This window comes from Corylus avellana, chromosome ca2, assembly GCF_901000735.1.
Source record: "Corylus avellana chromosome ca2, CavTom2PMs-1.0".
Taxonomy (NCBI): domain Eukaryota; kingdom Viridiplantae; phylum Streptophyta; class Magnoliopsida; order Fagales; family Betulaceae; genus Corylus; species Corylus avellana.
This window is the reverse complement of record NC_081542.1, coordinates 45,779,291-45,793,156: the sequence shown is the minus strand read 5'-3', so window position 1 is coordinate 45,793,156 and position 13,866 is coordinate 45,779,291. Positions and strand designations below refer to the sequence as shown.

The window sequence follows — 13,866 nt, the reverse complement described above, 5'->3', positions numbered from 1 at the left end:
CTTAAATGGACCAGTTTCATCAACTTTGACATGAACTTGTGCAACTTGTATAAGAAACATGCATGTTGTGTTAAGTTGATCCGACCCAACTTGCATAACCTATTTAGCTCTGTTTGTTTTGACGTAAAATGCTTTCAGTTGGAAAATATTTTCCTGAAAAATAATTTTCTGGAAAACATTTTACAGTGTTTGGCCCGTACGGAAAATCACAATTATATATATATATATACTTTTTAAGGGGTAAAAATAAAATTTTAGAGGATTTATTTTATAACAACTTATAATTATTGAAGAGATTTTTAAAATTATGGGGTTGTTAGGGTTGTAGTTCTCTCCCAGGCTACATCACCACCCAATTTCCATATCCTTCATTTTTCTTACTAAAAAAATACCCATATGGGATGGTATTAATGAGTGTGAATCATTTTTATTGTTTCTACATTTACTAAAAAAAAAAAAAAACTCATGGTGTCCGAAAAGAAATTCTATTCTTTAAAAGAAACTGAATAATTGACTTGTCATCGACTGCCAATGTCGGTCATTAATCCAACAAAAGAAATAAGGCTTACTTGGATGATAGAACTCAGAAGCATCATGTTATTCAACATTCATAGTTTTACAAACCAACTTTTAGAAATCTAGAGATCAAATAGTTGTACTCAAGTTTAACGACCTTCAGGCATGGTGATGGTCAGCTTATTTATGGAAGCAGGTGGTCCTTTAGAACGTGAGGAATCCATATCAGAATTTATGGTTCTATTGATAAATGCTGGCTTGTTAGGAGATGGAACAATTGTTTCATTTCCAAGCATGAAGACAGTTTCAAGCATGGTTGGCCGATCTGTGGCTTGTTCTTGCACACATAAAAGCCCAATTTGAATGCATCTTAGAACTTCATGAGTAGGATATTCCTTACCCAATGATGGATCGACTACATCCATGGCTTTGCCATCCATCCATAGGTCCCATACCTGCAATAAATTTTAAGAGTTTTTATCTTTAGAGTAATTGCCACTTGGGGTGAAGTTCAATCAAATTTAGGCTTTTGCTTACATATCCAATCAAATTTAGGGAGGGACTTTCGACGTGATAATAATTGTTTCTCTTGCCACTGATTATCTCTAGTGTCAAGACACCGTAGCTGAAGACATCTGATTTCATAGAATATAACCCTTCCATTGCATACTCTGGAGACATGTATCCACTGCAATTGCACCAAAAAACAAAAAAAAATATGCTCGTCTAAGTTTTGCTTTTAGTAGTATTGTAGGTCCATGTGTGTGTGTGTGTGTGTGAGAGAGAGAGAGAGAGAGAGAGAGAGAGAGATACTATGTGCCAACAACTTTTCTTGTACTTGCTTCCTCTTGATCATCACCAAACATTCTAGCCAACCCAAAATCTGAAATTTTTGGATTCATTACCGAATCCAGTAAAACGTTACTTGCTTTTAGGTCTCTGTGGATGATTTTTAGCCCTGAATCTTGATGAAGATATAAGACTCCTCGAGCAATTCCAGAAATAATGTCAAATCGCTTTCTCCAGTCTAACAATTTCCTTCTTATTTCATCTACCCAAAACATGAAATTAAGCTCCCATCAATAATACATAGTGAAAATAGTACTTACATGCCAAAAAAATATAAAATTTTGCTCTCCCATCAATATTGTTGAAAATGAGTTGTGATTGAAGAGAATGCATACCGAAGATGAAAAGGTCAAGGCTTTTGTTTGGCATGTATTCATACATCAACATCTTCTCTTCTTTGTGAATGCAACAACCAAAAAGTCTCACAAGATTCCTATGCTGGAGTTTTGCTATTAGCTTAACTTCGTTCTTAAATTCTTCAGTGCCCTGTTTTGAACTTCTTGAGAGTGTTTTCACCGCTATTTCCTGTCCATTGGCTAGTTGACCCTGCAATTATAATGGGGACAAATTCACAAATCATTAGATTTGTGAATTTATATGGGTCTCACACAAATTCAATGGTAGATTCATTCATTCATTCATTATATGAAAATGGTCGAAAGAATAAATAATATTTTTTCTTAGTTGAATATGAGAGTGAATTTTTTTAACTACATTGCTCTTGCCACATCAGCGTGTAAGCCTCGATCCCTTTGTAATTCTGTGTATCCATAAAATATCTCATATATCTCCCAAATCTAATTACTAATTTTTTTTTTTTTTAAAAAAAAAGTATGAAAAGGGATAAAAGAATGGTCAAGATAGACGCTCTAACATTTCTCAACTTGTAGTGAAATAGGAATAGTAATGTTAGTTTTTGTTGGCTTAACTCGGTTCCAAAATGCAGTGGCTACTGTCCAAGGGCTCAAACACTAATACAAAATGCTCAGAATCCAATCTCCACCGTTCACAATGAGTATTCATGTGTCATGAACATCCCTACAAAGTTTCAGCTCAATCGGACCACAAACACATATCGATCAGAGCTGTTGATCAAGGCCGGTAGCATTTCCAGATTGTTGATTTTCACCCTCTGTAGTGGGTGTCCGGACAGCCTAGCAGCCTGTCCAAACACCAATTCCAGCATGCCTATTTTGTTTGCTCGCAAGGCCCCTGTCCGGGCAGCAAGCTCCCATGTCCGGAAAGCATGCTACCATGTCCGGACAGCAAGCTCCCCTGTCCGGACAGCTCATAAGTTTTATGCCCAAAACATGTTTTTAAGTGGGCCCAGGTCTAGGGTGTTGTATGTGATATAAATACAACTTTATAGAAGAGGAATGAATTTTAGAACCCTAGAATTCGTGAGAGACTATATCTGAGTGTTCAATTGTTGTGAGCCTGATTATTTCTCGTAGACAATTTTGTTTTAGTTTCATTGTGCTTAATTGAAGTCAATCGAAATGATCCGATAAAGGAGAATCACGTTGAAGAAGATTGTGTGTGAGGAGACGAGTTGGAGACTTGTCGATCTTACAGTGTCAAGGGCTTGCATCGGTTTGTAAGTGTTCATAGTGTCTGTAATCTTTGGATTGTCTTCTAAAAGGTTTCCTCTTCGTCACAAAAATCATTGTGTTTGATTTTTTTTTTTGTTTTTGGTGATTGTTTGCTTAGATTTAAATATCTGTTAATTTCGCATAAACTGTGATATTGTGTGATGTTTATCTGTTAAGCGTTTTTCAAGTAATATGGGTAAATATTTACATTTAATGTGTGCAAGAAACTAACCTTATAGACCGGGCCAAAACCACCTTGTCCAAGCCTTTTAGACGGGGAGAAATTATCTGTGGCAGCAATTATGGTGCTCAGATCGAAAAATTGCACATTTGGTTTTCTTCTAGTTTCATCAAGCTTCGTAGAATCTTGAAGAAAGGATTGTGAGCCATTTGTAGCATCATCAAACAATGAGACTTGTCTTTTGCTCCCTGTCCAATCATGCAAGCACATCGTTACAAATCATCGTTGTAAAAAATTTAAAGCAATTATATACAGTAGTAATACAAGGTAATTTTTTTTTTTTCTTTTTTTGACATGTCTGCACAAGAGGGGGGAGAGGGATTCGAACTAGTGGCCTGTGCTTTATTAGGCATAGTCTCAGCCGATTGAGCTACCTCTTGAGGACAATACAAGGTGATTTTTAGAATTATCATTAAGTTTGTGATATTTATGTAGTAATTTTAAAAGTTATCAATTAGTGTGGCAACCACCACCGGTAGAAAAAGGATAAGGAATATATTCCTTCTCATAAAATAATAATAATAATAAAATAAAAGAAAAAGAAAAATCACTATAAAAATATGTTTACCTTTTCTCTTCCTCTTTATCAACCTGGATGCAAATAGGAGAAAAAGAAATGAAGTAAAAAGTATGGTCACCACCCCAATTGCCAGTCACTTTATGGGCTGAAGCAATCTCCAAGGCATTGATATAAGTGGTTTGACTCCTACATGATTAGAATTGGGTATAGGAGATGTGAGTATGATTGTTGTGTGTATGTGAGGAGCCTTGATGATGGCTCATTTATTTTTTTGTTACTCTACATGGATGATATGCTTATTGCTACTAAGAGTATAGTGGAGGTCAATAAATTGAAGGTTTTGTTGAATAGAGAATTTGACATGAAGAATTTGGGTGTAACCAACCAAGAAGATTCTAGGGATGGAGATTTGCAGGGACAGAGATGCTAAGAGATTGTGACTATCTCAGGCCGACTATGTGAAGAAGGTGTTGGAAAGGTTTAGCATGGAGAATGCGAAATCGGTGAGTACACCTTTGGCGAATCTTTCCAGTTGTCTACCTCACAGCATCCAAAGACAGTTGAAGAAACTGAAGATCTGTCTAAGTTTCCATATGCCAGTGCAGTGGGGTGTCTGATGTTTGCTATAATATGTACCAGGCCAGATTTGGCTCATGCAGTGAGTGTGGTGAGCAAGTACATAGCAAATTCGGGGAGACAGCACTGGGATGCAATTAAATGGATTTTGAAATACTTGAAAGGTACTACAGACTATGACATCACTTTCGTGAAACAGAAGAGTGATTTGTCAATTGTGGGATATGTTGATGCAGATTTTGCAGGGGACTTGAATAACAAGATATCAACCACGGGTTATGTGTTCACTCTTGCAGGAGGTCCCATACGTTGGAAGTCTATGATCCAGTCATCGGTTGTGATGTCCACGACTAAGGCAGAGTACATGGCGGCGGCTGAAGCTACAAAGGAAACTTTGTGGCTCACAGGGTTAGTCAAGGAGCTGGATATTCAGCAACGTGAAGTTTCGTTGCATTGTGACAGTTAGAGTGCCATTTATTTAGCAAAGAACCAGGTGTATCATGCGAGAATCAAGCACATTGATGTGAGGTTTCACAAGATCAGGGAATTGTTTGCTACAAGTGAATTGTTACTTGAGAAGATTTACATTTCTGAGAATGCAGCGGACATGTTGACGAAGCATGTTACTGTAGATTAGTTCAAGCATTGCTTGGACTTGACAAATGTCTCCAGGTGCTAGAGAGGAGAAGAGAGAGGCGGTGACATCCCCAAACCTATCAATTCCAGGTGAATCCAAATGATTATCATGGAAAAGGTAAATACTAACCAGGGTGGAGATTGATAGAATTGGTGGCTCATATTAACACCAAGGGTATTTTGAGAATTTTCTTAATACATCCGTATAAGTAGGGTTTAGGGTTTTTTCTATATATATATATATATATATATATATGTTATGATGTAACTCTGAATCATTAAGAGTAAAATACAGTCGATTGTGCACATTGACAAACCACGTTAAATCTGTGTTTCAACTCTTTCTCTTATTCTCTCTTTTCGATTTTATATTTTTCATCAGTATTGTGCACGGTAACAATAGAAATTGTCAGTGACAACAACTATAGAGCTTATAAGATCAAAAACAAGTGCATCTGGATGTCTATCACTTCCCTCCAACTGATTTCCCTCTAAAGAGCTTTTGGTACCAGTAAAATTACATGATCGAGTGTTCATTTTTCTCTTCTCTGTTGTAAAACAAATTGGGAAAATATTGCTTACTAGAAATTCGTAATTGATCACTAATACACACACATACATATGTTGAATACCAAGGAAGCGAGTTTATTTACCTTTTGTTTTCCTCCTCCTCAGTAACCATATACAGGCTAGTAAAGATCCCAGAAACCAGAGAACAGAAACAGATAATACTGCAATAACCAGCTTCCGGTTCTTGGCAAGAAAACCTTTGGAGTTCTTTTTATACTTGGCTGAAGGGAAAAAGAAAAAAGAAAAGAAAAAAAAGTAAGGCTTGATCTAATTAAGAAGTGAAAAAACGTAAACCATGATCCAGAAAGTGAAAAGACAAATGAAAACTACTGAAATTTTAAGCAAGCAAAGAAGGATACCTAATTCACTCGCATTCACACGAACAATTAGATCAAACCCTCCCTTTGTATACCCTCCTTCAATGTCCACCAAGTCACCATACCATGTCCAGCAACCAATCCCCTTCCCATCAACATTTAAGCTCATAAAAGCTGTGCAAGAACAATTCCTCAAGCACCCCGTCTGGCACTCTGCGCCACTCATACTCCTGTCCAGCTGAGCTGCGTCTGGTGAATCAGGAGTCTTCACAGGCCCCACGTTCACAAACCCTTCTCCATTCCGACACATCGACAACCCCAACTGCTTCCTCACACACCCTTCAGAACCATTTCTGAGATGCCAATCCCTCGAAGACTTGGGTTCACATCCTGGCAAACACGAACACTCGAACCTATCACTAAAGTCATCCACAGCACTGCATATACTATTCTTACCACAGTGCCCATACTTGTCACACTGGTATCTAGGCGCTGACCAGAGTTCCTTCCATTGATGATAACCGTCAATCCACATAAGTTGCCGGAACAATCCAGAGCTGTCCACCACTAATCTTGTAATGAGTACTGAAGGGTCATCAAAAAGGTAGGAGTAAGATATCTCATCTTGATTGTAAACAAAATTGATTTTAAAATCATACGAGGTTGTTTCTGCTGCTGATGAGGGCCATGGCCATGGACCAGTCCGCCATAATGGGGTCGAACCCTTATACAAGAAGAACTCTGGAGAGCGAGCAGGATCTAGCCTATAGACGTAGTCCCCAGCTCCAGGGTCATCTTGTGATTTCCAAGATGTTAAGAACCAGTGCATCCCTGTTCTCCAATTCAACCCAACCTTCATGCCTTTAAGCAAAGTATCTGTAGGATAGTCAAAGCTCTGCCATATCATGTTATTGTCCTGGACCAATACAAGGTTGCCTGAATCTTGAAGCTGAGCTACGGTGGAGGTTGTTCCTTGGACAGAAACATTTGTAGTCCAAAGAAGATGGTTCGAACCGTTGCGGATGACAAGGTTTCCATACTGGTCGATTGAGAGAACTCCAGAGGAGCCATTGATAGGATTGTTCCTGTTTGCAACCCACACCACAGTTTTTACTGTCACTTTAAAATACCAAATACCCAGATACCAATAGCTAGAGTTGCCTGGGTTGAAGAAGCCTAAGGCGAAGTTCTTTTCTTTGGACATCAAATATTGTCCACCCTTGATGGATTGGTTTGGTTTCAAGGTGTCAATGGACGTGCAAAATGGGAAGAAGAAGAGAATGAACAAAATCAAAGACTTGAACAATTTCTCAGCATCCATGTTCGCACTTTCTTTTCTTTTCGGAGTTGGCCTCCCTCCGTTGATTGGAACAGAAAAGTTGATTAACATATCGACAGAGTTTGGAGGAAATTTCTATCCGTGTATCATGTGGACTTTCAGTTATGTCGTTGTACATGTGGTCCAGCCCACTTGACAATAAAACATACACCAACATATATGTAGAAGATAAAAATTACACAACCAATTAATCAAACATCAAGTGAGCAACACACAATAATTTGCCAAGATGTATTAGAGCTGTGGCTATTTAGGAGTCGTTGGCCTTGTATTTCCCAAGTCACGGACCATCGTGCACGGTACGCTTCAGAATCTTAGAACATGTTTAAAATTGTGTTAGGAAGTAAAGCTTTTAAAAAAAAAAAAGTTTTTCAAAAAAAGTCTCCATTAATTTAAGTTTTTTCAATAGTACATTTTAACCATTTTTAGAGTAAGAAATATTTTTAAATTTTTTTTGATTTAGAAATACTTGTTCTTAAAAAAGATGTGATTTAGCTCAGAAAAATAATAATAAAAAAAAGATATGATTTAGATATGCATTTTAAAAAACTTTGTCCTTAATTGACTAAAGATAAGTCAAGACATTGACCATATTTATTATAGAATGACTAGTTCAATTTTGTTGTTAACTGTCAGTGTATATCGTCATCTAAGAGAATATGTGCATTTAGTTATATTTATTTTCATGAGACCTAGCGAATTCCTTCACGTTACTAATAGTGTGATGTAATGGTAGTGGTAATAAAGTCTTGATGTTTCAACCAGTCCAATCCCAAGATTAATTGACACTATCATGTTAGCAAAATGAAATAGCGAGGAGATAAAAGTGTTATTTCTAACAATTTTTCAGTTACCACCTTCGCCCTTTGCATCCCATAACATGATCGATCTTCATAGAGAAGAAAATGGGGGTCTTAGAATCAAGGACAAAAATCTTTTCTATTTTAAATGAAATTTATAGTATTCATTCTTAGCTAATATTTAAAGTTTGAGTATCTAACGGTATAAGTGAAGTCAATATTAACATGTCTTATAAAATTTTTAAATAATATGACATATATACATTGTTCAATGCACAAACTATAAATCCTAACAATTAAATAGATACTATCAGATTCAAATGAAATGCAAAGGATTCTAGTGAATTGATTAAACGATGGAAAAATATTACAAACTCTCAGTCCCACTCCCACTCCCACTCCCACATTCCTAAATGTGATACTAAAATTACTATTAGATTTTGAATGAATTATTATTAAATTTTAGATTTAATGATAATTTTTAATAGCACATTAGAAAGTATGCATCTAAAAATATAGAAGTGAAAGTGCTCTAACATTTATCAGAAAGATGAGATAGGGCATTGGCAGACAATTATGAAATGGGGTTTATGGTACAGGGTGTGATGGCTGTGCTTGTTTTCTAACACTTCCATCTTCATGTATGGATGGACCAAGGAAAGCCATCATCATCAGCCATGGGCCCTAACCCCCAAATTAAATTTGTTGAAAAAAAAGCTTGCAATTCAACCTGGCCCTCCCTGCCAGCTTCATGGGTTCCCCTTCCTAGCTATTGGGTCTTTCAAAGTTAATTTTGATGTTGCAGTGCGTTCTCGCTTCAGTGTGGCCTCGGCTGTTCTTAGTAACCATGAAGGCTAGATTGTGGCAGCCCCGCTCTTAGGCCGCCACCTTTGAATGCCTCCTTTGGTGAAGCTTTTGTTTTCTTTGGTGTTTGACTGGCTTTGTTCCATAGCTGCTCTTCCGTCTTGCTTGAAGGTGATTCCATTCTTACTATTTTAGTTCTTAATAAAGGTCACCTCTTCTCGGACTGGCCGTGTGCTCCGATCATTGTTGACTGCCTACAGTAATTCTTTTCTTTTCCTTTTTAAACCGCTTCTAAAGTTTCTGGATTTGACAATTTTTGGCATACTAGGTTGCTAAATGAGCTACTTTCCACTCAGTGTTTGGATGCATTCCCGACAATTCCCCCTCCCTTTCTTCTTTTAGGATTAAGAGTGGCAAAAACCCACCTTTATAACTTGCCTTTTGTTTGTTCTTTCCTTTTAGTTTGGTCTCCCCTCACGTTTTGGTTTTAAGGGTTAAAAGATTGAACTTAATGAGAGGCTATTAAGTGAAGTTAGAGTTCAAATTAACTTAATATTTCTATCCTGATCATACATTAAAATACCAATTATTATTATTTTTTTAAAAAAAAAAAAACTTAATAAAACTTGATAAATTTAATCAATATTTTTTAACATATTTTGAATGTCATTTTATAACCCCCCAAATTTGCTGACTTTTTTTTTTTTTTTTTTGACCAAATTAAGAGGGGTGGGGTGAGGGAAAATTAGTGGTAATATTAAGCCGAATCACACGAATATTTGGAAATTCATTTGTCAAAATGAAGTTGCATCCATTTGAATGTCCAAGTTTTGAATCAAGTTGATATATGTTTAGTAAAGAGAATTGTAGAAGGCTTGGGAACCGCCCCTGCAGCCTGCAGGCTACCACCCATTGATAGTGTTTGATTGAGTATTACCAAGTCTTTGGCCTGGATTTTCAACTAAAGTTGCATAAGAAGACGGACTTTGCATAAAATGTATTTCATTAGGCACAACTGGTCAACAACATACATAAGGATGTGCATGGGGTCTATTTTTGACGATGATACAATGGTTAATTATGTGAGGTGTACGTAATAATGTAGGGCACCACTTGGCATTGATATTGGGATACAAGCATAATGGAGATTTAGATGGTAGTTAGTGTTTGTGTGTCGGATTTATATTGTATCAAGCAAGGCATGAGTATAAAATTACATTGGTTAACTAAAACCAGACACATTTACTTAAATGGACCAGTTTCATCAACTTTGACATGAACTCGTACAACTTGTATAATAAACATGCATGTTGTGTTAAGTTGATCCAACCCAACTTGCACAACTTATTTAGGCTCTATTTGTTTTGATGTAAAATGCTTTCAGTTGGAAAATATTTTCCTGAAAAATAATTTTTTGGAAAACATTTTACCGTGTTTGGCGCGTACGGAAAATCACAATTATATATATATATATATATTAAACTCTAAATTACGAAAATATCCTGACCAACTAAGCAGTGGCGAATCTAAATAGGGGCGGGCTGCCTACAAAAATTTTGAAAAAAAAAAAATTAGAAGGCAGTTTTCTAATTTTTTTAGGACCTAGCCCCTACTCTTCCTCTTCCTTCTCCTCCTGCTTTTTCTTCCTGTCTTCTTTCTCTTCTTGGCTTACCCTTATCTTTCCGTCTTTCCTCGCCTCTTTTTGCAGTTTTTGAAGTGTTGCTGGTTTGTGAGATTTCAGTGTTTGTTCAGCATGAATATGGAAGTAGAGGGCCGAGAATGGGGAATTGTTAAAGTCCGTAGAGTTGGTGGAAACATTAATTACATGGTGATGGTGAGGTGTTAGATTGATAAGAGATGGTTGGTGGGTGAGGTGACTTCTGTTGAGGAATTATCATATATTACTTGTGGACAAGACCTTGTGCATGTTTATAAGGAGTGGGTAACTATTTCTTATTAAACCGGTTTTATGAGATGAGTTATGCCCATGAATTTCTTCATGGTATCAGAGCCTACCACAAATGAATGAGGTTCACACTACTTATCCCGTGACAGGGACCCCGAAAATATTGGCTTGCACATGAGGGAAAATGTTAAGGAATAATATCATATTGCTTGTGGACAACACCTTAGGCATGTTTATATAAGGAGTGGGCAACCTTCTTTTATTGAACTAGTTTTATGCGATGAGTTAGGCCCACAGATTTTTTCATAGTATCAGAGCCTACGACAAGATGAATGGGGCTCATACTACTTACCCCATGGAAAGGACCTAGAAAATACTGGTCTACACGTAAGGGGAGGTGTTGATTAATAATCCTACATTGCTTGTGGACAAGACCCTGGGCATGTTTATAAGGAGTGGGCAACCTTCTCTTATTGAACCGGTTTTAAGAGATGAGTTAGGCCCACGAATTTTTTCAGCTTCGTTTAGAGAAAGGAGTACAGTTTGTACCATAGGTAGCAGGCTTCAAAAAAAAAAAAATCCAATTTGTGGAAATGTGGTGTGGTGGGAACAAAAACTTGCAAATAACTTATTTTTCTATAAATCCTAAATTGTTTTAAGAATTATGAAGAATAAGGGAAAAATACCACATCAGAAATTTCTGGCGTGGTAATTTAACACGTCAGTAATTATTGACGTGTTGAAATTTAACATGTCACTAAAATATATAATTTTTAAAGTTTTAAAATCCTAAAAAATTTATTGACGTGGCAATGTCTAACACGTCAGAATTTATTGACGTGTAGATATTGCCACGTCACTAATTACTGACCTGCCAACTTTGCCACGTCAGAAAAATATTTACTGATAATTAGTGACGTGGCAAAAAATTGTGTATTGTAGCCACGTCAAAAATTGATTTTTTTTTTGTAGTGTATGTACTATATATGTTTCATCATGAACCAATCAATGAACATGGCCCTACCCCGGCCCCCTTGACCAAGTCCCTTATGACTGAATGCATCTACCCATAAGATTGAGTATTTCGGTTGAGTAGAACAATTATTAAATGCATCTACCCATATGATTGAATATTATAGGTTAACTAGCCAATCCGTTAAGAGTCAATCTTAACACCATTCCTTTAGCTAAACGGGTTAGATCATTTAATCCTGACACTTAACCCATTTAAATAAACGAATTGAACTGACTCGACCAGACTCAATCTGCATAACCCATTTAATAAAAAAATCGTTATTGTTTAGTATAGGTTTACTTGTTCTAATTAGGATAATAAATTATAATTAAGGTCATTATCTAAATTATGCTTTATTCTATTTTCTTATAGAATTTATTCTCTTTTCTTATTTAGTATAGGTTTACTTGTTCACCATTCACAGCCTCTTTATAAATATAAATAAAGAGGCTATCAATACAAAATGTAGTTCTAACACTTCATCTTGTTACTTTAGTTTCTAAGGATGATTACAACCTGTAACTGATTGGTCTGCTTGTCGAATGTCCTTGCATAACCAGAGCCAAAATTTTGTTCATCTCAAAAGCTTCTTGCGTAGTACCTACGCAAATTTTTTCTTCAAATTGGGTTAAGAATAAATTCTTACAATTCAGTCTATTAAATTAATATTTATTCTTAAAATATGTAATTCTCATATACATTTTTAATAAAATTAACCAAGAATATATATGACATTTGTTCTTAAAAATGTGATTTAGATATGCATTTTAAAAAACTTTGTCCTTAATTGACGACTAAAGATAAGTCAAGACATCGACCATATTTATTATAGAATGACTAGTTCAATTTTGTTGTTAACTGTCACTGTATAGTCAACTAAGAGAATATATGCATTTACTTATATTTATTGTCATGAGACCTACCGAATTCCTTCACATTACTATCTTACTCTATTATTGTGGTAAAGTTAATAAAGTCTTGATGTTTTGTCAAGTCCAATCCAAAGACCAATTGACACTATCATGTTAGTGAAGTAAAATAGTGATGAGATAAAAGTGTGGTTTTTAACAATATTTCAACTACCACCATTACCCTTTGCATTCCATAACATGATCTGTAATGACCCAGAGAAAAGCGCTAGTCACATCTGTGCTATCACCCCAAAAAGACTAGTCAATTTAGAGTTTTCCTAGAATTCATTATAAAGCCCAGTTTTACCTAGTAACTAGGCAATGTGGGACTTAGCACCCATGACTATCTTTATAAACTACCTATTCTATGTGGGCTTCTTCTCATCTTTCCAATATGGGACCGGGGTGTTACAAACTCCCTCTCTTAAATTCCTGACGTCCTCATCAGGACCACGTCATGCAATGATCTAATACCACATGGTCTGGCGTTACTAGGTGGCTCTAATACCACTTGTAATGACCCAGAGAAAAGTGCTAGCCACATCTGCGCTATCACTCCAAAAGGACTAGTCAATTTAGAGTTTTCCTAGAATTCATTATAAAGCCCAGTTTCACCTAGTAACTAGGCAATGTGGGACTTAGCACCCATGACTATCTTTATAAACTTCTCATCTTCCCAATATGGGACCGGGGTGTTACATGATCGATCTTCATGGAGAAGAAAACGGGGGTCTTAGAATTAAGGACAAGAATCTTCTCAATTTTAAATGAAATTGATAGTATTCATTTATAACTAAGATTTAAAGTTTGCGTATCTAACGATGCACGTCAAGTCAATGTTGACATGCCTTTTAAAAAAATTTAAATAATATGACATATATACATTGTTCGATTTACCAACAATTTAAATCCTAACAATGAAATAGAGACTATTAATTTCAAATGAAATATAGAGGATTCTAGTGAATTGATTAAACGATAGAGAAATATTACACACACTCCCACTCCCACACTCCCAAATGTGATACTAAAATTATTATTAGATTTTGAATTAATTATTATTAAATTTTAGATTTAATGATAATTTTTAACAGCACATTAGAAAGTATGCATCTAAAAATATAGAATTGAAAGTGCTCTAACATTTATCAGAAAGATGAGATAGGGCATTAGCAGACAATTATGAAATGAGGTTGATGGTATGGGGTGTGATGGCTGTGCTTCTTTTCTAACACTTCCCTCTTCATGTATGGGTCGACCAAGGAGAGCCATCA

At 36.1% G+C, this 13,866-nt stretch overlaps 1 protein-coding gene across 1 annotated transcript; it reads right to left on the bottom strand.

Annotated features, from left to right (window-relative positions):
- Window positions 1-600: 600 nt before the first annotated feature.
- Window positions 601-7,138, bottom strand: LOC132169983 (G-type lectin S-receptor-like serine/threonine-protein kinase RKS1). Its single transcript, XM_059580916.1, has 7 exons — window positions 5,860-7,138; window positions 5,584-5,721; window positions 3,190-3,386; window positions 1,701-1,911; window positions 1,330-1,567; window positions 1,054-1,204; window positions 601-971 (listed from the first exon to the last, which is right to left on the bottom strand). The coding sequence occupies exons 1-7, from the start codon at window positions 7,136-7,138 to the stop codon at window positions 666-668; spliced, it is 2,520 nt and encodes an 839-aa protein (XP_059436899.1). The 3' UTR covers window positions 601-665.
- Window positions 7,139-13,866: the final 6,728 nt, after the last annotated feature.